The sequence below is a fragment of the Onychomys torridus genome, chromosome 2 (genome assembly GCF_903995425.1).
Source record: "Onychomys torridus chromosome 2, mOncTor1.1, whole genome shotgun sequence".
NCBI classification, from domain to species: Eukaryota; Metazoa; Chordata; class Mammalia; order Rodentia; family Cricetidae; genus Onychomys; species Onychomys torridus.
Genome location: NC_050444.1, coordinates 133,706,574 through 133,728,480, shown reverse-complemented (window position 1 = coordinate 133,728,480; position 21,907 = coordinate 133,706,574). Strand labels below are relative to the sequence as shown.

At 50.8% G+C, this 21,907-nt stretch overlaps 1 protein-coding gene across 1 annotated transcript in view; it reads right to left on the bottom strand.

Annotated features, from left to right (window-relative positions):
- Window positions 1–225: 225 nt before the first annotated feature.
- Slc2a1 (solute carrier family 2 member 1) overlaps window positions 226–21,907 on the bottom strand; it is a 28,702-nt gene continuing 7,020 nt past the window's right edge. Inside the window, exons 2-10 of the mRNA XM_036178476.1 lie at window positions 16,775–16,870; window positions 5,370–5,530; window positions 5,012–5,252; window positions 4,349–4,511; window positions 4,069–4,256; window positions 3,671–3,775; window positions 3,169–3,270; window positions 1,607–1,810; window positions 226–1,307 (exon numbers count right to left, since the gene is read on the bottom strand). Of these exons, the coding sequence (XP_036034369.1) occupies window positions 1,107–1,307; window positions 1,607–1,810; window positions 3,169–3,270; window positions 3,671–3,775; window positions 4,069–4,256; window positions 4,349–4,511; window positions 5,012–5,252; window positions 5,370–5,530; window positions 16,775–16,870 (1,461 nt within the window). The 3' untranslated portion in view covers window positions 226–1,106. The remainder of the gene's footprint in view (window positions 1,308–1,606; window positions 1,811–3,168; window positions 3,271–3,670; window positions 3,776–4,068; window positions 4,257–4,348; window positions 4,512–5,011; window positions 5,253–5,369; window positions 5,531–16,774; window positions 16,871–21,907) is intronic.

Below are 21,907 nucleotides of genomic sequence, written 5' to 3'. Positions count from 1 at the left end.
AATAATGATGAAAATGTTGACTGCCAGGACAGAGAACCGGGGATTCCCTCTGGGTCAGAGGTCATACAGATTTGAGTCATTAAAGGGACATTGAACAGGTGTTTAGAGCTGACAAGACCCTGAACCAAAAGTCCAAAGCCACTGCATAATTATAACCATGCTTTGCCTCCTCTCACTTCCATCCAAACCTGCCTGGCCCCAATCCACAAGCACTTTGAAACCACGTTTCTAAAAACCAGCCATTTATATCTGCTTAGGTAAAGTTACAGGAGTATGTTGGTGTATTTACAAGTGGGTTTGTCCAGATATACTATAACTTAGTGTCTGTATTTAATATTGACAACCAAAATATATATAAATATCTTCCATCTATACACAGCAGGGCAGGAGTGTCCATGTCTGTCTTCAGCAGTGAGTTCTCAGCCTCCGAGGCCTTCTCATGGTGATGTCTGGCCCTCAGTGCACAGGAGGCTGAAATCTGGCAGCCCAGTCTGACCCTTCCCCTCTCCTCCCTGCTCTCCAGTGCTTCCAACTGGTCTCAGGCAAGGAAAGATTAATTGAGTGGCTGGGAAGGAAGAGATAGGAATGGGCAAATCCTAAAAATGGAGCCCGACCCCTATGGTGGGGAGGTCCAGGCCTGCGGAAGGGGGCGGCAGCAACCACCTCCTGGGGTAAAGCCTCATAGTTCATAGTTCGATTAGTGTGTCCTTGGTCATAGGTCCAGCCCTACAGATTAGCTTGGCGAAGAAGGCATGTGTCTGGACAGGGCGTGGTCCCCACCCTCAGGTGCTGAGCCATTCAAGGTGAAGACTAGGGTGTGAAGATAAGAGAGTGGCTGATAAAAAAAAAAATAACAAAATCAGTAATAAAAAAAATTATAAAACCTGTTGCTTATCTGAACAGATTTGAGCAACAGTCTTGCTTTCATTAAAATTCTGGAGCCATCCAAGTCCTGAATATTCTTCTGGACATCTCTGCTGGCTGAGGAAAGCCGCCCAAGCCTGGCTCGCCTGAGATCTGTCAGTTTGGAAGAGATCTCATCTAGCTGCCTGTGCTCCAGAGATCCTTGGGGCTGCCGGGAACAGGCCGGGCTGGCTGTGGGCTCCTCACACTTGGGAGTCGGCCCCCAGAGGATGGAAGAGCTCCTCAGGTGTCTTGTCACTTTGGTTTGCACCCCCCTGCCGGAAGCCAGAGGCGATCTCATCGAAGGTCCGGCCTTTGGTCTCAGGAACTTTGAAGTAGGTGAAGATGAAGAAGAGCACCAGGAGCACCGTGAAGATGATGAAGACATAGGGGCCACACAGTTGCTGGAAAACAGACACACCATCACCATCTGTCCTGGCTAAAAGGACTGACTCCACCACTTCTGAGCCTTTGATCTGAAGGAGGGAATAACTGCTACCAGCCACCCAGGTGTGCTATAAAAACTAAATGAGACTGTTCACATCTGACCTGTGACAGGCTCCATAATGGATATAAAAACTAAGGGAAGAGCCTGGGTTGAGCAGGGTTTGGCCAGGGGGCCATGCTTGTCAACATGACTCTTGATTAGCAAGGGTGAGCACTTCAGATAGCACGATGGTGGACAGAGAAGATGTTTTCTCACCTCCACATACTGGAAGCACATGCCCACAATGAAATTTGAGGTCCAGTTGGAGAAGCCAGCCACAGCAATAGCAGCAGGACGAGGCCCCTGGCTGAACAGCTCGGCCACAATGAACCATGGGATGGGACCAGGGCCTACTTCAAAGAAGGCCACAAAGCCAAAGATGGCCACAATGCTCAGATAGGACATCCAGGGCAGTTGTTCCTGTGGAGAGAGATGGGGTGAGAGGTTAGACTGGGAGATGATGGCTTCTCAGAAGGAAAAGAGAAGCTGCACAAGTCTCCACACTGGGCTTGAGGTCACCCTGATTGTTACACAACCCAGTGTGGTGGTTTGAAGGAGAATGGCCCCCAGAGGCTCATGTCTGAATGCCTGGTCCTCAGTTGGTGGAACTGTTTGGGAAGGATAGGGAGTGTAGCCTGTTGGAAGAGGTGTTACTGGAAGTGGGGTTTCAGGTTTCAAAATCGGAATTCTCTCTGCCTCATGCTTGTGGTCAGCTCTCGGTAACTGCTCTCGTACCGTGTCTGCCTTCCTGCTACTATGCTCCCAGCCATGACGGTCATAGGCTAGCCCCCAAATATAATGCTTTCTTCTATAAGTTGCCTTGCATGGTGTCTCATCACAGCGATAGAAAAGTAACTGAGACACCCTGGTAGCCTCTGCTGGGTATCAGTCTCACAAGAATTTACTCTGCCTATCCTCCAGTGCTCTTGCGACTGCCCCTAGTGTCCCTCCCCTGTCCTCACTTGGGTTGGACACAGGAGTGTGTAGGAGTGAGTGTGTGTGCGTGCACACCTGCATGGTATAGGTTGTCATAGTGATTAGCAACAGGCTGGGGACCAGCCAACCTAAGGTCAATTCTTAGCTTGATTCCTTATCCAACATGGGGCTTTAGTTTTAGTTTCAGTAGAAAGGCTGAACACATCTTTAATCTGAAAAGTCAGAAATAATCTGAAAAGTCAGAAATGCAACATGCTTCAAAATCTGAAGCTTGGTGAGTACTGGTGACACAACACCAGAAGTGGAAACTTCCACACCTGACCATGCATGATGTCAGTCATGATAGAAAAAAAGGTCATTTAAATTTGCCACCAGCCTATGTGTGGAAGGCACATGTGAAACATGAATGAATTTTACGTTTAGACTTCAGTCCTAGTCTGACAGTAACTTATTGTGTATATGTAGGCATTCCCATACCCGAAACCCAAGGCATATCTAATACTCAAGCTACAACATCTAACTGCACAGCTCCTGTCTGTGTACTGCTGTGGCACGGAGGGGACATCATACTGCTCAGGTTGCTGTGGAGATGAATTGAAGCTACGGGAAAAGGCTCTGCAAGGTTCAGCGTTGGACAAGGCGGTTTCGTATGGAGATGGGTTCTCCAGTCAGACGGGCTGGGTCAGGAAATCCCCAACCAGAGCAGCACAAGGTCAGGCCCCAGTCCAGAGGCACACACCCACACTGGGCAGCCTAGGTTGGGTGCAACATAGGCATTTGGGGATCCAAATCCAGGTCCTCACGTCACCTCGCCCTGGGTCTTCCAGGGCATGGCCACTCACCAGCAGGGCCAGAGCGATGGTCATGAGTACAGCACAGCCTGCCATGCCAGCCAGGCCAATGAGGTGCAGGGTCCGCCGTCCAGCTCGCTCTACCACGAACAGCTGCAGACAAAGAAAAAGTCATGTCCTCTCTGCCTGGTCCGATGCCTCCTGGAGCCTACCGGCACAGAGGCTCACCTCAATAGCCAAATACAAGATACTGCACACACTAGTGGGGGAAACAGCTTCCTCCACCAGGCTGTAGCTTGGGGGCCTCATAACAGAGTCCAACAGTAACAGGGTGAGAGGTGGCCCTGGGGATCGACAGCAAAAGCAGACTGGCTATGACTTTGGGAGAGCATTTGCCTTCTCACCTCCCTGGACATCTGGGTCAGTTGCACAGTGTGAGCATCGAGCCTTACAAATTTATTGACACAAGCTTGGCTCCCAGGACAGGCTGTCATTCTGTCATGAGACACTGAGCTGGACCCTGGCTGCTGACCGAAAGCTAGCAAAGACTCACCGACACCACAGTGAAGGCTGTGTTGACGATACCAGAGCCGATGGTGGCATACACAGGCTGCTGCACGCCTGCCTTCTCGAAGATGCTCGTTGAGTAATAGAACACCTGCCAGAAAGGGAGACAATTGGCAATCTGCTGTGCTTACGGCCCCTGTACTGGTTACACCCAAGTATGACACCCAAGGTGAACAAGTGGGGTGGGGGGTGGCGGGAAGATGAACACTTCTCGGGCAGGTGGACTCTGCCACAGGTTTTGGTTCCATAGGTATATTACTTTGGCAGAACTTGCTTATAGTTTTGTTTGGATTCACTCCTGGTGCAAACTTGAGCCTGGGCTTGGCCAGGGCCACAGGAAGGGGTGGGTGGGGTACCCACAGGAGGGGTGGGTGGGGTACTCACAGCGTTGATGCCTGACAGCTGCTGGGACAACTGCAGCACCACAGCAATGAGGATGGGCTGGCGGTAGGCGGGTGAGCGGAACAACTCCAGGATGGTGACCTTCTTCTCCCTCATCATCTGCCGACCCTCTTCTTTCATCTCCTGCAGGTCTCGGGTCACATCGGCTGTCCCTCGAAGCTTCTTCAGCACTGGTGGAACCGGAGGGAAGGTGGGGTGGCTCAGAGTGGGAAAAAGGCCTGAGCTCAGGGGGGCAGGGAGGAGGGCAGGGCCCAGCCCGTACCACTCTTGGCCCGGTTTTCCTCATTCCGATTGATGAGCAGGAAGCGGGGGCTCTCGGGGCAGAAGGGCAACAGGATGCATTGTAGCAGGGCTGGGATGAAGATGACACTGAGCAGTAGAGGCCACAGTTTTGCATTGCCCATAATGGAGTCCAAGCCGAACACCTGGACAAAGAAACCAGGGACTGTGAGTGTCCCTGCCCTGGCCCTACTCAAGTACCCATCCACTCTCCTAGCCCACCAGCTGCTAGGAGAGGGGACAACCTCACTGAGCCTGTTGCTCATCTGTAAAACCAGCTCAAATTATAAAGGCAAGGGACAAGGCCACATATAAACGTGTCAAGCACAGCTTGTGGAGATTGCTACTCAGCTCGGTAATGGAGGAGCCTCAAGAAGGGACAGTATGCATGAGGCTTGCAGGCCTGGAGGCACAAGAGCCCAGCACGTTGAAATGGGGCCTTGTGATGAAAGAGGAGGAGAAAGAAGGCCAGGGGCTCTTGCTCTCAGGCTGGTATGAGGTGGGGGTTACTTGTGCCCTGTCTACCGGAAGGCTGTCCTAGGTAAGGCTGGGTAGAGAAACTCTGCTCTCCTGGACTGTGAGCTGAGTGAGGGACAGAGCTGTGGGCATAGGTAGTACTGGGCTGGAAGACCCAGAACTGGCTTACCTGGGCAATGAGGATGCCAACAACAATGCCGAGCTGGTGCAGTGTGCCTAGGGCTCCACGAAGAGCTGTGGGTGACACCTCTCCCACATACATGGGCACAAAGCCAGTGGTCAGACCACAGTAAACTCCAATGATGAAGCGGCCCAGGATCAGCATCTCAAAAGACTTGCCCAGTTTGGAGAAGCCCATGAGCACGGCAGACACAAAGGCCAGCAGGTTCATCATCAGCATGGAGTTCCGCCTGGGGGCAGGTCACAGGTCAGCCAGCTCCCAGGACCCCGGGACTCCCCAACTTCCCCCCAGAACTCCTTGAAAAGGATGGCATCCCCAAGGCAGAGCTTGGGCCTTTCCTGCTTACCTGCCAAAGCGATTGACAAAGAGGCCAACAGAGAAGGAACCAATCATGCCCCCGACGGAGAAGATGGCCACTGAGAGGGACCAGAGTGTGGTGAGTGTGGTAGGCTGGATGGGTTCTCCATATCGGTGGGCCCATGTCTGGTTGTAGAACTCCTCAATTACCTGCAGGGAGAAGATCCTGGGTGGGTGGCCCCTCTAGACAGAGCAGTTCCTTCACCACAAGATGCCAGGGCTTGGCTTTTCTGCAAACACAGTGTTCTTCACCTGCTTCTTTCCTTTATGTAGGTTCAGTTTCCTTGGGTAAGAGGACTGGGTTCTTTCCCCCTCCCAAGGTACTCAAGACTTGCTCGGGAAGATGGCCAAGGATGACAGAGCCAGTTTGGGCACAGAGCAGGAAGGCACAGGAGAAAAAAATGTTTCTGCCCATTTGCCCCCTTTCAGATGGCTCCATGTAAACTCTAGGCCACTAGGCCACAGCTGTAGGCCCTGGGCTCTCTCCCAAGCTCCTCTTGGGGAGGAAGCACAGCTGGACAGACAGGTTCTGCCATTCTGAGGGCCTGTGGGATGTGTACACTCACTGACTTTGCATTTTGAGCCTGGAGGACTAAAGGACACGCTCTAAGGCACACTGTCACTTTCTGTCTCCTAGACCAGCTCCCCTGTGGCTGGCTGGAAATGCCACCTTAAAGGAACCATGGCATCCTTCCCTTTCTAAGTGCTCAGATGGGAGGTTCGGGGAAAGGCCCTGGGCAAGGAAGTAGTTCCAGGAACCGGCGACATCTGTCCTGGTGCGGGCCTGCTCATTCGCCCTGCCCCCACACCAGGGAGGGCCTAACCTGGTGCCAAGGATGTGTGGCTGCAGGCAGGTGGCGCTGGTTCTGACCCACTCACCACACTGCCAGGCAACACGGACAATACCTAGTGCCACAGACTTAGCCAGACCCACCCAGCACACGCAGCCATGGACAGGCCCAAGTGCACACAGAGAAACAACTTTCTGTGTGCACGTCCTGGCACATACTATACTTCCATTCCACTTCACTTTCTCTCTTCCTCTTTGAAACAGGGTCTCAGGAGCTCACAGTAATCCTTCCGCCTCAGCCTCTTGAATGTTAAGATCGGAGATGTGAGTGACCGTGCCTAGATCGTATTGTATTCCTAAGGCTCTCAGTTTTGGCCAGTCAAAACCCCTCCTCCTTCATATCACTGCAGCTCTTACACAATTCCACACCGACACAAGCCAGTCCCTCCCCAGGTGCACACCGAGCAGCACACACCTCCTCCATAGCCACTGCTTCGGGTCCTTCTGATTCTAAATACTGAAGTATGGCAGAAACGAGGGGTGGAGAGCTGTTCTTGCCAAGGAAAAGGTGGGTGTGTGGTGGGAGCAGCCCTAGGGTGCCCACAGGGACTGGGCCGGCTCTGCTCTCAGGTTTTGACAGAGCCAGGCTCCAGGGGTTAGGACAGATTGATGGGAAAAGGTAGTGTAAGCACATACTTGGCTGCTGTATAAAGGGAAGCCAGGCAGTGCAGGGGTCAGAACCTAGTTCCGAATGGAAACACAATCAAGTTCTGAGCCCAGGCCTATTCCTTTGCTCCAGGTTGACAGTGGGCAAGTTAGGGCAGCTCTGAGCTCCGGCTACCTCTTCTCCATCACCAACTGTTCAGCACGGCAGCCGTTCATCACTTAACGGGGCACAGTCTAAGAAATGTGTTATTAGGTGATTCCACTTTGCAAACACCAGAGTGCATTTAGAATAAACCTAAATGGTGTGGGTCCTTCAGGGGCTCTTGATGCAATTAAGAGATGGCAAACATGAGCGACACCAGGACGCGCCTGTGCACCCAGCAGGCTGTTTCAGGGCAGGCCGTTCTAGTATGCAGAAGGAACTCACTGAAATTATGATAAAAAATACTAGATAAACTAAGAACAGCTACCTCTATTGTCATTTTATAATTTTTTTAAAAACATATTTTTAATTTTATGCATGTATGTTAGTATCTCTATATGGGTATGTGTACATGAATACAGGTGCTTATGTGGGCCAGAAGAGGGTGTCAGACCCCCTGGAGATGGAGTTATAGGAAGTTGTCAGCCACCTAATATGGATGCTGGGAACTAAACTTGGGCTCTCCACAAAATGAATCATCCTCTGTACCACTGGGGCATCTCTCTAGCCCCATTGATATCACTATATATTCTCTTTGTACATGACCATGTGTGCTAAACACTGAGATATACCCATAATTCTATGCTAAACTTTTATAGTGGGTATGTTTAGAGACTTAAGAGCAATGCTGGTGTGCCAGTGTTTCTAGACCACAGGAGTATTTGCTACATGTCTTTGTTTTGTGGTGCTGCGATAAACTCAGGGCCTTGTACATGCTGGTCACATGCTCTACCACTGAGCTACTTTCAGCTGTTATATATATATAGAATGGCTACTCTGAACACAAAGTCTGTCATTGAAAGGTGGCACCTGACTGCCTCCTTTACAATGCTAGGAGAAATTCAGGAAACATACTTATGGTACCCGCCGCACACAGTATTGGCCCCAGTGCAGTGAAAGCCATTGACTAAGTCTGACTACACTTTCCTGCCACAATTTAACATTAAGAGTCATGCCCATTAACCCAGCCACCATTCCAATTGCCATCATCTCCGTTACCTCCCCACCCTGCTGTCTGTCACCCCTGCCTCTGAGATTTAGCCCAGAGATTTCCAGACTTCCAGGAGTTTGTCTTCCTGGAGGTCAGGAGTCAGAGCCAGTGGTAGGGGGTACCTTGAGTCAACAAAGGCTCTTGGGCTCTCTTCCTAGAGACCCTTGGGCCTACAGGGTGCAGAGACCAGGCTGACTCTGACAAACAAAACAAAGTGCTTGTGTTCTTCAAGGGACAACACACCCCAGAGAACTGCAGGAATGGCAAGGCCCTGTTTATCAGGCTCTGCAAAGAACAAGCCGTTCTGAAAAAGGGAGCCGTAGAGATAAATGACGAGTGTTTCTCCAGGGCCCACAACTGGGAATTGGGACTGTTCCCCTTTGGTCACTCAGGGTGACCAAGCAGACCCACAAGAAGAATTGAAAGCTATTAAGGTTCTTGCAGGCAAAACACTCAAACATTTAAAACAAATAAACAAATCATCATTTTTTTGAGGCAGGGTCTCTCTATACAGCCCTGGCTATCCTGGAATGCTCTATGTAGACCAGCCTGTCCTTGAAGTCAGAAATCTGCCTGCCTCTGCCTCCAGAGTACTTGGATTAAAGGCAATGGAAATCACGACTGACTAACAAATAATTTTTGAAGTCAGCTAATGGAGCTTATCTGAACCGTGTGCAGCCAGTGGATTTGTGCTGAGAGTGTCACTTAAAACTTAAGCTGCCTAGCCGGCGGTGGTGGCGCACGCCTTTAATCCCAGCACTCCGGAGGCAGAGCCAGGCAGATCTCTGTGAGTTCAAGGCCAGCCTGGTCTACAGAGTGAGTTCCAGGAAAGGCGCAAAGCTACACAGAGAAACCCTGTCTCGAAAAACCGAAACCAAACCAAACCAAACCAAACCAAACCAAAACAACAAAAAAACAAAAACAAAAACTTAAGCTGCCTAGACGAACCTAAGGACTTCTCTTCACAGCTCAGGTCTTTAGCACTCCTCACAGTGCAGGGAGAGAGGTAGCTGAGTAATGAGGTGCTCCCCAGCTCTCCCACATCCAGGAAAGTCCCGGGCCTGGATATCAGACATGAGCTGAGGCTCACTCTCTCCCAGCAGCTCTCTATGCCGCTCAGCCCCTCTGCTGAGCATGAAGCAGCGTGAGCTTTCTACACTTCAGCATCACTAGCCCACACTCAGGAGAAGCAGAGTTTGAGCGGTGGGCTTCCACTCAGAATCAGGAATATTATGTCATGGGTTTTCCGGTCCTTTGTCGTTAGAGACTTTCCTTTTGTAGGGATCCATATGGGGCTCCAAGCTGACACTTGGCTCAGGAAAGAGTGGCCCCAGAGAATTCTAATTCTATATGGGGAATAATTCTAGGCTTACCTTTCCCATCCAGCCACTGTCCTCAGCATCCTCCTGGGAGAGAAGAGGTGTCCCCAGAGACAGAGTGCCTGCTCACTACTCCTCTCACGGAACCGTGTGGAGCAGCCTCCTCAGCCCTGGCTTATGTTTGAGGTGAGGAGCAGCAGCTGCCTCCTGTCCTGAAGGTTCTAACCCCTTCTGCCAATCACAAGCCCGAGAGCTGTCCCTGATGCTGCCACTGCCCTGCCCCAGGCATCCCAGGTCTGCTGAATGGGGCGCACCATCTGTCCTAGGTCTAACCTGTGTTCTGCTCCTGTCTATCACCCCCAAAGCCACGCCTGTGTTGGGAACAACTGAAGCAAACTGGCCTAGAGCAGGAACAGGCAACAGTTCAGGTTAAGTAGGCCTATTCTGAAGGGCCTAAAGCTACATACGGCTCTCACTCGCTTTTCATGTAACCTTTTAAAATGTAAAGCCAGGGGAGCAGAGAGAAGGCTCAACACTTGCAGCTCCTGAAGAAGACCCAGGTTCTGTTCTCAGCACCCAAATGCCAGCTCCAGGGATTCTGCTACTCTTTTCTAGCCTTCGTGAGCACATGGTACAGACATACAGGTAAAATTAAAAACAAACAAATACAAATGTGAAGCCATTTCGTCATGGGTTCACGTTGAGGACATAGGGAGGTCCTGGTCAGTTGAGAGAATTGTCATGGAACTGGCCTGTCACAAGAGCTGAGGTCCGAGTGATGATCTTGGTTAATGCAGAGAGCACCCAGGCTCGTATGGGAAGCACACTGGCTCTGTGCAGCTGAGGTCCTGGGGCTTGGACAGTTGGCGGGAAAAGGGCCAGTCCTCACTAGGTAGCTCCCCTAAGCTCAGGGGAGGGAGCTGCACATGTCCAAGGGCATCTTGGAAATCCTAGGGCCACACTCTAGCAGGTCCTGACAACTGTGGGTGAGCATGCCCGCTTTCTACAGAGGAAGTTCTCACTTCCTCTCTTTGGTGGCGGGGTGGTGTCTGTAAAGGGCCGTGAGGCAGAACACGTAGCCTATACACAGAATAAACCGTTACTGATGATGTCACTGTTGTACCCAAGGAGAGAAGCCAGGGGGGACTAGGGGATGCCTGGGCTATAGAGTGCTTATTTAGCATACACTCAGCCCTAAGGTTCAAGCCCCAGGATAGCAAAAACAAGCAAATCCAACAAAAAAATGAGAACCCCCCCCAAAACGCAAACAAATACATAAACCACAAAGGAGCATTTGAGGCAGGGTTCGCAGCTTACGTTGCTAGGCACAGGTAACTACCATAAGGACTGCACAGGGCAGGAAGAACCCAAAGAAATTCAGAGGCCTGACTCAGGGACCGCAGGACAGAAGAAGCCCCAGGTTCCTAGGTTCCTGAGAAGGAGGCTCCCCACCTCAGGAGTGGGAGTTCCCTGTTGTGGGGAGCTTGCTAAAGGATAAGTCTGAAGCCACACACAGCCTCTGTCCCCTGCCCTCCTTTCAACCCTTTCACAGTGTGGAACCCATTTTGGCTCACAGGCCACATACACACGGGGTGCTGGCTAGCTTGGCCATGCTGCTGACGGGGCCTAGGGTTCTGATCCGCTGCAGAGGCGTGTGGGAACCTCTGGCTGTTCTCAGTGCTCATCCTTTGGATGGTCTACTTTCAGGCCTGAATCTTCTCCCACACCCCAATGATTCCCCCGCTCTTTCCTCTACGTTCTGTGTGGATGAAGAGTATGGCCACAGCCTTTTCACTCCTCTTTCAAGGAGAAAGGGGTCAGATTGTGCAGCTCAGTCCCTTGGCCTGGACTTGACCTCCACTCCCAGCCTCTCGTCTTTCCCAGAAGGCTGCAGGCCCCTGCATCTCGCTGTAACAATCAATGCAGCTACACCCGAGGGTCAACTGTGAACCCAGGGCCAGATGTTCCAGGTGGGTCTGGACAAACAGCCCCACCCGCTGTGTCCCCAGGGACCCTCTCTGAAGCCAGGGAAGAGGAGGCTCAGGTTAAAGCTGGAAGCAGAGCCAGACCACCCAGGCTGCTTCAGAAGATCCAGAAATGGCCTTCCTCCTCGCCAAGGATAGGCCTCTCTCAGCCTGGCAAGTGATCCCTTCCTGCTCCACGGCCTGCAGGAGCTTCCCACGTAGACACAGACCTTCACCTTACTGTGGCAGCCGCAGCAGGCAGAGCCATCTCAGCCCTCAGGATGAAGTGACTTTTTAGCAGTACTATGACTCACATCCTTTCTGGGCAGACCGTGACCCCACATCTCAAACTGCTCCTTCCCTTCCACACAATCACCTTTCAGGGAATGCAATGACCTTCTGGGAAGTCCCCCTGGCTAGCTCTCCTCCTTCGTCTGTGCAAAGTACTCATGGTGCTACGGGTGAGGAAACAGAGTCAACGCCCCTCTGCTCCTCTGCCCGTCCACGTTTCTATCACTGTCCTTGGACAGCTGACGAGAAGGTGCTGTGATCTAGAACAAACCCTGGCATGATCTGATGCACTGGTGCTGGCCATGGGGGAGAGAGGGGGTTTGCAATGATGGGGCGGGCTGTGACAGTGTGAGGGACTGTGCGACAGCGTGGGGAAGTTCTTGAGCTATTATCTGTACACCAGTAGACTTGACTCAGCCCTGAGCTCAGAGCGCAGTGGGCTAGCAGTGTGAGTTCAAGGCCAGCCTGGCGGGGAGGGAGGGAAGGAGGCGGGCGGAGAGAGAATATGTTTAGACGCCACCCTTTCTCAGTGCCTGTCTCTCACAGAGGTTGAGCACACAACAGAGCCAGACTCTCTGGATTCAAACCCCAGCTCTGCTCTGTGCCAGTGGCGGCGTGTCCTTGGTATAGTTTCTTCACATCTCTGCACGCCCTTCTTAGAAAGTGGAGAGTATGGCGCCTACGTGATGAAGTTATGATGACAACAACCGAGTGACCATTTCTAAAGCACTTAGAATATATACAGGCGACTAAGTAAGCTCTAAGGGTGTGTGTGATAGGTGAGAAGGGCCACACTAAGGCTGTTTGTATCCCCACTGATGGGAGAGTCGGCTCAGCCTCAGGGGCACTGGGCTGAGGTTGGGAAGCAGGTCTAGCTCAGGTTGGTTCTTCCACTGGCTAAGCCAGGTCACTTCAGGGCAGGCCTCATTTACTGTGTAGACCGGGATCCTCCCTTGTCAAACAAGAGAGGCTGAGCTGATATCAGGCCCCTCCCAACAGCCTCTCTGGGCTGCATGGGTGCCATTTTCTCAGATGTGCTGGGTCTTGCCCCTCATCAAACGGAGAGACACTGTGTAGGTCAGCCCAGGGTAGTATTCAGGGTGTCGCTGTGCAGTTCCTGGGTCCCTGTGGTCAGGCTCACCTTTTGTACCTTATCTTAGAGTGATTGGTCCAGAGCCCAACACACCGACCCCTCCTCCTGTCCCACTCCACCTCAGCTCAGGCGTTCACTCTCCAGACACTCTTTCCCAGCCTTGGTTTCCTCATCCAGGAAAAGGAAGGCAGTCTTGCCTACCAGGCTTACAAGGTGCAGGGAGAGGAGGTAATTTGAGGGCAAGTGCTATATAAACACTTAAGATAACATCATGATTAATTACCACTTCCGGGTAGAAGCCTTTCAGGCCTGTTTTATGGCAAAGAACAAACCCCTGGTAATGAGTGGAGGGATGTCTACTCACTGTGGGCAAAGACTTACTTAAGAGCAGGGCCACCCTAAGGGAAGTACTTGACCAGACCTGATTCCACAGGAGGGAGCCCCTTCCGTGACCAAGTCTTTACACGCTCGTTTTTTGACTGGGAGTGTGGCCCTCCTTGCTGTGGGCTCAACCTCCCCTTCCAGGTGGGAGTGCCAAATCCTAAAGTCCTTCTGCTGCTGCCCTCCCTAACCTCTTCTATTCTGAAATCTGTGAGTTCAACCAGCTGGGGAACGTAAATATTTGTAAGAAAAACTGCGTCTGAGCTGACCATGGGCAGACTGTTTGGTCATCAATCTCTAAACAATACGGCGAGTATAGTAGCTAAGTACTGACGACATTTATACGGTCTCAGATGCAGGTAATTCAAGGATGAGTGTGTGAGAGAAACGATGTAGAGATTTAGGCAGTACTGTGCTATTCCATATGGGGTCCTGAGTGTCCAGGATTTCAGTATACATGGGGATGGGAGGGCCCCGGAACCTACCCCTCAGAGTCCCACACTCTCCTTTTCCTAAGAGCTCTCCCCAACCCCTCTAGATGGGTTGGTTTTAGAAACCAGAATGTGTTCTATGGTGTCACAGCCATACCATCTTGCTGTAGAGTGCAGAGTCTAGCAGAGTGGATTCTAGGTAAGTCCTTGTTGAACGCCAGTGCTGGCAGAATCCAATCACTGTGCCCTCCTCGGGCAATGGAGTCAATCTCATCCAAGTATGGTGGACACTCTGTTCTACATGCTGGCTGAGCCACACTTTTGTGTTCATATGATAAATTACCTACTTGGAAAAACTCCAGCCAAGCTTGTGAGGAGTGCCTGCAAAGCACAGAAATAAATGGACAGACTACCACCGCCGTGTCTGGCTCAGAACTGTCACTCCACTATGGTTGTCCTCAAGTCTGGTTCCTGAGAAGTGACATTTGGACAGGTGTCCCTGGTGGCTGGCTGGGCCCTCTGTGTGGCTTACCTGCGCTCTGACACCATGGTCACCTCCATCCCAGCACAAGCCTTCCACTGTTTCTTACTAGCTAGGAAGCCTCTTAAGGCAGACAAACTCAATCTAGCTTTGCTCACATCTCCCGAAGTATCTTGTCCTTCCTTACCAAGAGCAGTCTCCGAGGCTCCTGCTCAACACACTTGCCTCCTACAGGCTCCCTGCACTTACCTCCTTAGCTTTTCCCTCTCCTCCTCTACTGATGCCTTACACCATGTTTATATAAAGGAAATCTGGAATAGAAACAAAATCCCAACACAAACACCAGCCTCACGTGTGTCCTCCAGCCACTCCGACCTTTTCTCTCTTCTCTACCAAGTCTCCTCAAGTCTCTTGAGCCTGATGGGATTCTAGGTGCGCACCACCATGCCCTGCTTGCTCACCTGGCTTTAGGTGTCAACTCCTCTTTATCTGTCACTGGGAATGTCCTCAAGAGCTAAAGCTTTGCTCTCTGTACTTCACAGATCCTCTCCCACTCCCACCTGGACAGCAGAGACCATCGCTCACTCACTCTCCAGCCTTGTGTCCAAGAAGCCAACTCAGATGCACAAGCACCTCTACCCATCTCCAAAGGCAGACGACAGACCAATTCCTGTCACCTCATACCTACTAGCTCCTCCCCTGAACCAGAAATATAAGCCATTTTTGAACCGCTCTTCCTTGTGTCCTCAGATGCAATTAATTTTGACAAAATCCTATCTATCTTTCCTTCCTAGATATTAAAAACAAAATCGTACTTATTTGTGTGTGTGTGTGTGGGGGGGAAGTACACGTGTACTCTGACATGGGGGACCAGAGGACAACTTGTAGGAACTCAGGTTGTCCGGCTTGGTGGCAGGCACCTTTTCCTCTGACCCATCTCTCAGCATCTGTTCTTAGACCACTAATCCATGAAGTGTCTCTGACTCCAGCTAGTTCTCAAATCTACCCACCACTCCAGGTGCCTAAATATTTCAAAAGATGCAGATCGGATCAGGCCTGTCCTCCTCCACAGGCTCCAAGGTCTTCATGATGCGTACCCTCCACCTGGCCACCTGGCTATGTATGCCACACCAAGCTGGGGACTGGCTATGCTGCAGGTCCAAGTCATTCATGCAAGGATGATAGTGGTCCAGTTCTGGCTTGCCGTGAACCCAACTTCTTCCCTCAGCCCATCATCCTGACATGCCAAAATATTCACCCTTCACAGAAGATGTGGCTCTCTCTGGGCATCCATCTTATTGCCTCCCCTGCTCACTCCACCCTGTCTGTCGGAAAAAACTCCTCTTCTGTCCTGCCTTTAGAGCGCGACTTATGTCACCAACTCACTGTGACCACAGTCAAGACATTGCTTAACACAGTACTTCTCAACTTCGGCTACCCATCAGAAACAGTTCTGGAGTTTCCTCAGTGTCCCAGACCAATTACTTCAGAATCTGGGGGTGTACGGGGACCTCAATGTGCAGCAAAGTTACCTCCCTACTTCCTATCTTGTCCTGCAGGCTTTCCGTCTGCACAGACTCCCAGAAAGAGAGCCTGCTCCCAAAGCACACACCTGGGTGGACGCTGCTCTGTGCACTTAGTCAAAACAGGGTTTGGCTTTGCTGTAAGCATGGGCTCAGTCGCCATGTCAGATCCTGGAAAAACCCCATCAGAGCTGCTGCTGTTCAGCATGACTCAGCAGCCAAGCCTTCCTGGTGACCTGCTCCCCAGCATCAGGCGTGGCCCCTATAGCCAAGTTCTGCCCACTTGGAAGAAGCCCAGCTCTAATTGCATACTGTCTGGTGCTCCAGCTGGGCCCCCGGTCCTGGGGGCCACTCACACTGTCTAGCCTCATCAGCCTGGCTAGGGAGACCGGTCCTGACAGGAGGGCTGTCTACTTTCAGTTCTCGCCCCGTCAAAGTATGGATGTTAAGCCACAGGCTGGCGTGAGTAGGAAGGTGGCTCAAGGCTATGGAAACAAACAAAGAGCTTGGCTTCAGACGCCACCATTCACTAGTATATGACCTTGGGCCCATGGGTCATTTAATGAGGCCCGGGCCTCATTTTCTGGGTCTATAAACTAGAAACCACCGCCCAACCTTCTAAACACATGTAAAACACCTAGTGTCAGGAAGGACTGACAACTCCATTTCTCTTCCTAACCCTTTTCCTCCTCTTCTCCCAGGACAAGTAGGTGATTGCCGGAGTCCTTTCCAGTCTAGACACCCAGAGAGCCAAGGGGGGGCAGATTTGGGGTGTGCAACGAGAAGGAAGCCAGCCTTCCAGCCCCTGCAGTGGCTCTGGGCAAGGTGCCATGTGTGTGTAAGTCGACATGGCAACTCCAGGGAGAGGAAGCAGTTTCAATCTGGAACTGGACCGTGCTGTGTGTGGATGGGGTGTGAGAGTATAAAACTGCCTTGGACACCAGCTGTCTGACTACCTCAGTGGCACTGGGGAAGGTTACTCCACTCTGGCCACTTTCTCCACCTGCCTGCCTGCCCTGTAGCAGGTGTGGAGCCCTCAGGAGCCCCAAATACCATGTAAACAAAGCTCTGCTAAAATGATCATTGTACATGTCTGTGCTGGTTGGGAAACTAGTCAAGATGGCCTACCAAGATCCCAGCATCCAGTGGCCCTACAATTCTAGAAGTCCAGCTGATGTCAATGATAGATACCCAGGAGGTACCATGAGTATGTGGATGGGGTGGGGTGGTGGTATGTATGGGTGGGATGGCATAGCACTTACCTTCTGGGGGGCATTGATGACACCAGTGTTATAGCCAAACTGCAGGGATCCGAGCACTGCTCCTCCCACGGCCAGCAAGAGGCGGCCAGTCACCTTCTGCAGAGGAAGAAATCACAGGGTTACCGGCATGCTGGGCCCACAGTACTACAGAGCGAAGCCAACACTGGCAGGGTCTCATGTTCAGGTGACTCGCCTGATTCCTGGCAACACACCTATCCTTCTCCCAGGAAACTTGACTACTTCCTGGCCTCGGGTGCCCAAAGCTGCCCAGCTGATTTCTAGACTTTTCTCTGCGGATAAGGGAAACAGGGTCCTCTCTTCTTTCAAGGTCTCACTCCCCAGGTAAAGTGATGCCTGCACTTCAGGTGGCTCTAGCCTCTGGGAGGACCAGAAACCAACCTTCCTTCTTGCGCCAGGGAAGCCAAACTAAATGAAAGAGCAGTGCAGATGGGGAAGAACGGCTCTGGATTTGAAGCCAAGGGCCACGGCTTGAGTCTAGCCCATGGAAACTCCAGCAGGCTGGGTCTCCCAGCCTCACTGCATCCCTACCTTCTATGTGCCTATCTGCAAAATGGGAACAATCATATTGTTCAACATTGGAGACATGACCCTGCCCCTCCCTACCCTTCCCCCCGGCTGGAAACAAAGCTCTAAAAGCTTAGAGCAAGAGACCAAAGTTCCCCGTCTCCTCAGGGGTCTTCAGCAGCATCAGGGTTGGAACTCAGGGCCCTGGATATCCGATTCGGCGCTCCTCACACCAACGCCCCACCCCTACCCCATACACTTTCAGGGTTACTTGTGCCCGGATGAAACACCAGTCACCAATGCCATTCAAACAGTACATAACCCAAGGTGAGTAAGTGCTGATTCCTAAGGGACAAAAGGTTGGAGGTGGCAGGAAGGTTAGAGGCAAGCAGGTGAAAGGGCCTGCTTACACAGAGGTGAAAGGCCAGCTAGGTGTCCACGTGGATAGACAAATAAGGGACTCTTTCCTGCTCTGCAAATGAGGAAGCCAAGAAATGTGACAAGAGGTAGGCCTGTAACTGGCTGTGGGGAAAAGAGCTGGGAAGACATGCCCAAAAAAGAGAGAACAAACTCATCCTTTACAGCTTCCCTCCAATTCCCAACCTCTGTGGACTACAGCGAAAGGCACGGTCCCTCAAAGCTCTTGCCTCCCAGGTCTCTAGGGAGCTTCCAGCCCCAATGGCTGCTGGTTGAGTGGGCAGTGAGCACATGACAAGCTCCTGGTGAGCCACAGCCAAGCCAAGGGCCATCAGGTGACCAGTGGGACTTAAGAGGCTATGATAAACATCAGTGGCAGGGCTGAATGGTGACAGCTGGGACCCACCATGTGCTGGGCCGTCTGGTGAGGGACATGCTCTAGGGTATCCTCAGGTGTGATAATTAAAGTATGCAAATATTCATTTTTCTAGCACATGTTAGAACAGAAATGAAATCAGAACATCCACAGCATAGCAATACAATGTAATATTAAAGAATACTGGGGCTGGAGAGATGGCTCAGAGGTTAAGAGCACTGACTGCTCTTCCAGAGGTCTTGAGTTCAATTCCCAGCAACCGCATGGTGGCTCACAACCATCTGCAGTGAGATCTGGTGCCCTCCTCTGGCCTGTAGTCATACATGCTGTATACATAATAAATAAATCTTAAAAAAAAAAAAAAAAAAAAAAAAAAAAAAAAAAAAAAAGAATATATCAAATGTATTGATTTGGGACACTTTCCAAATTACAAGTATAAAAGCCAGCTTTGGTAGCATTCATTTTGAATGCCACCTTTGGTATGAAAACAAAATTGGAGGAATATGAATAATCACTTTAAAATGCATATACACACACACACACACACACACACACACACACACACACACAGGATAATAAAGTTGAATATGGGGTTGGGCATTTAGCTCAGTGGTAGAGCGCTTGCCTAGCAAGTGCAAGGTTCTGGGTTTGGTCTTCAGCTCTGGGGGAAAAAAAGTTGAATATGGTGGTCCACATCTTTAATCTTAGCACTTGGGAAACAGGCAAGTCGATCTGAGTTCAAGGCCAGCTCAGTCTAGATAATAATAAACACTGGGAGTCCTGGGTGGCTAGCCAGAGGCAAGGTAAAAATGGTACTTCATTTTAGACCCTTGTGCAGGTTCTTGAGTTCTGAACACTGTGACTGAATACTTAGCTATAAGTTTTTATAAGCCCATGATTTCATATTACTTATAATGAAGTGTTTTTATTATTTAATAAAAATAGTAAGAGAAAAAGAATATAGATTTGTCAAAAATTACACAGGTAGAACCCCCCTCTAAGGGGCGTGGCCACTGGCAGGTCGCAGTCTAACTAACTCCTCGTAGAAGACCTGGCTACCAAGCATGGGTTGTATTTACCTAGACAGGCTGCCTTATTAGAACTTACTAAAACACTAGGTGACTAGGTCCAGTTGCCATGTGCAAGAACTGAGACTCAGGACCCAGTAGGCCCATGCCTGATGTCAAAGAGATGGCTAGTAGTCAAGTGAGCACCGTGTGGGGAGGCAGACTCAGTGACCACCAGTGGCATCTGGATTTCAGTAGAGGTGCTCCAAGGAACTGAGGCAGTCCTGGGTGGGGGTGGTGTGTGTGTGTGTCAAACACTTCTAAGTTGGCCCTGTGGGTAATCAAAACTCAATTCCCAGTAGGTGACATTGGAATCAGCTTGAAGGGCAAGCACCCAATCTACCAAGTGGGAAAGCAGAGCTACATTCCAGGTGGACAGAACAGTATGTGTAGTCGTAGAAACAGGGACGATGACACAGAGTGGATGTTTTTTCAGTGCAGGCTGAAGGGGAGGGATGGCGCTCCCTCCTGCCTCTTGGTAGGCACATGGCCCTGAGATCTGCCACCTGCCCTGACCCTCCTCCCCTGCCTCACTATCAACACTGTGTCTGATCACTGCTGATTTAGGATTAAGGGAGTAAGGCTTGGATAAAATCTACTTCATTTTACCCTGTTAGGAGCTGAGGCAGGCCCTACCACTGAGCCTTGGTTTTCTAGGGCCTAGGAAATCTCAATCAACAAGTGTTTGCTGAATGAGGTCAGAACCGGAAGCCACCCTCAACTGGGCCACCACTGTCCATCTGCTCCCACGAGCTTGCAGATGAAACTGTAATCCACTCAACATGTGTTCATCTGTACCAGGCTGTGATGGTGGTGTCCGAGAAACCACACCTCAGAATGAGGCTACCTTTTAGAACATTCTACATCTTTTTCAAGTCTTCCCCTTGGTGTGTTCTCTACATCCTCTAGCTTAATATACTCATCTGCCATCAACTGAGGACTCTTGAGAAGGAAACCTTGCCTGCTGTCCCTGTAGTAGGGGTGGGAAAAGGGCAAAGAATATTCATAAAAACCCACCTCTCAATTTACTGGTTTATATAAAACCCATTCCGTTTTGTCAGAATCAAACCTGATCAAATATTGGGATAGCAGAGCTCTGAGAAGTGGAAATGGCTGGTACCCTCCCCAAGCCCTCTGAGGCATGCCCACAGAAATACAGGTGTCAGAATTGAGTCAGGTGACAGAATCCCTGAGGTGCTCCATGGGCTGGCAGGTCACCTGAGCTCAGGCTCCTCCCTATCCCAGGTAACTGACAAGTGTAAGCTTCATTCCCAGTAGCTGGGAAGACGAATAGTCCAGATCACAGTGTGTAGCCTTTGATCACTGGCCTTTTAACACCACCTGTGTGCCCTTCCAGCCGGGCTCTTCTTATAGCAGACGCTTCATCAATATTGGCAGAGGGCCAGAGGGCACGTGGCATCACCACTAGGAGGCAGAGGCAAGGTGTTCGTTGTGGGAGGAGAGTCCTTAGATGTCACTGTCTTACTCCACTGCTTCCTACATGGTCTTCCAGTGTGCTAGAACGTAAACCACTCAGCCTTTTAGCCCTATGGGGCAGGGAGGAGGTTCAGCCCCCTTTACTCATTTGCTTATTTTATATACATACATATATTGTAAAAAGTGCATTTGAGCAAAGTTCTGGGTATTTAAAAAAAATCCTGATACTGTAGACCCATGTGCCACCTTCACTTGATAGATAAGGAAGGTGAGGTTGGAGAACAGGGAACTTGGTTTGTTAGTAAACACAAAGGCCAGGGTAGGGGGTAGTTCTCTGCACTTCTAGCCTTACTGTGTGACTCCTTCAGGCCCCCCAAATCAGTGATGGTCTAATCCTAGAACACTGACCTTCAAGTGACCTTAGGCCCCAACTCCTCTTAGTTTCCTTAAAGCCTTCTAGTGATGTTAAGACTTGCATGGCTGCCTCTTAGGCACTCGGTGGTGGCCCTGGAGGCAGGCAGTGCTATGGTCTTTACAGGGGGGAGCCTGGCTCTTATCAGCCAGTAGCACTAGTAAGGTGCCAGGCACCCTGCCAGGGGCTGCTCACATCCTGGCTTGACCACCAGGAACCTACTCTCTTCACTCTAGAAGAGATTGCTCCTACTTTACCAGAGAATGGAAGCCTCAGAGGGAAAAGCTCCTACCCTGGGGTTCAGGAACTTCTCTGAAGTTTCAAATGGGGTTGGGGGCAGGGGAGCTTCTGGGACCACATGCTCTGTCCTTCCTGGTCAGGCTCTCCTCTACTTCTGGGTACTGGTTCCTGAAGGAAACAAGGTTTCTACCTGTTGCTTTCTATGTAGGTCAAATTCCATTCCAGCAACTCTCTAGGCCTCGTGGATTCTAAAGACAGAAGCCAAGGTCTGGGAACCTTTTGACCATCTTGAGTGGAGTTTACTCTAAGCCAAGGTTGGCTGACAATCACCACTGGGTTAAGGAACCAGATCTCACCCATCAGCTAAAAATGGCTTTACATTGCTAAAGGGTGGGGTTGAGGGAGGGGGAGTACATGGAAGTTACATTAAATCAGAACTTCCAGAACCACATCCATCTGAGTATCTATTTGTGGCTTCCGTGCTACAGTGGCCCTGCTGTAGTTGAGGCAAGCTGAGGCAGACAGATTTTGTGGCCCACAAAGACAATAGTAACTATGCCGTCTTTATAGAAAATTTGTTTTTCTGAAACGTAAGTCCTTGAGTGCTGGATGCAGAGTCAATGCCTGAACTGTGCAGGATTTTCAAAGCCTTTCAGGCA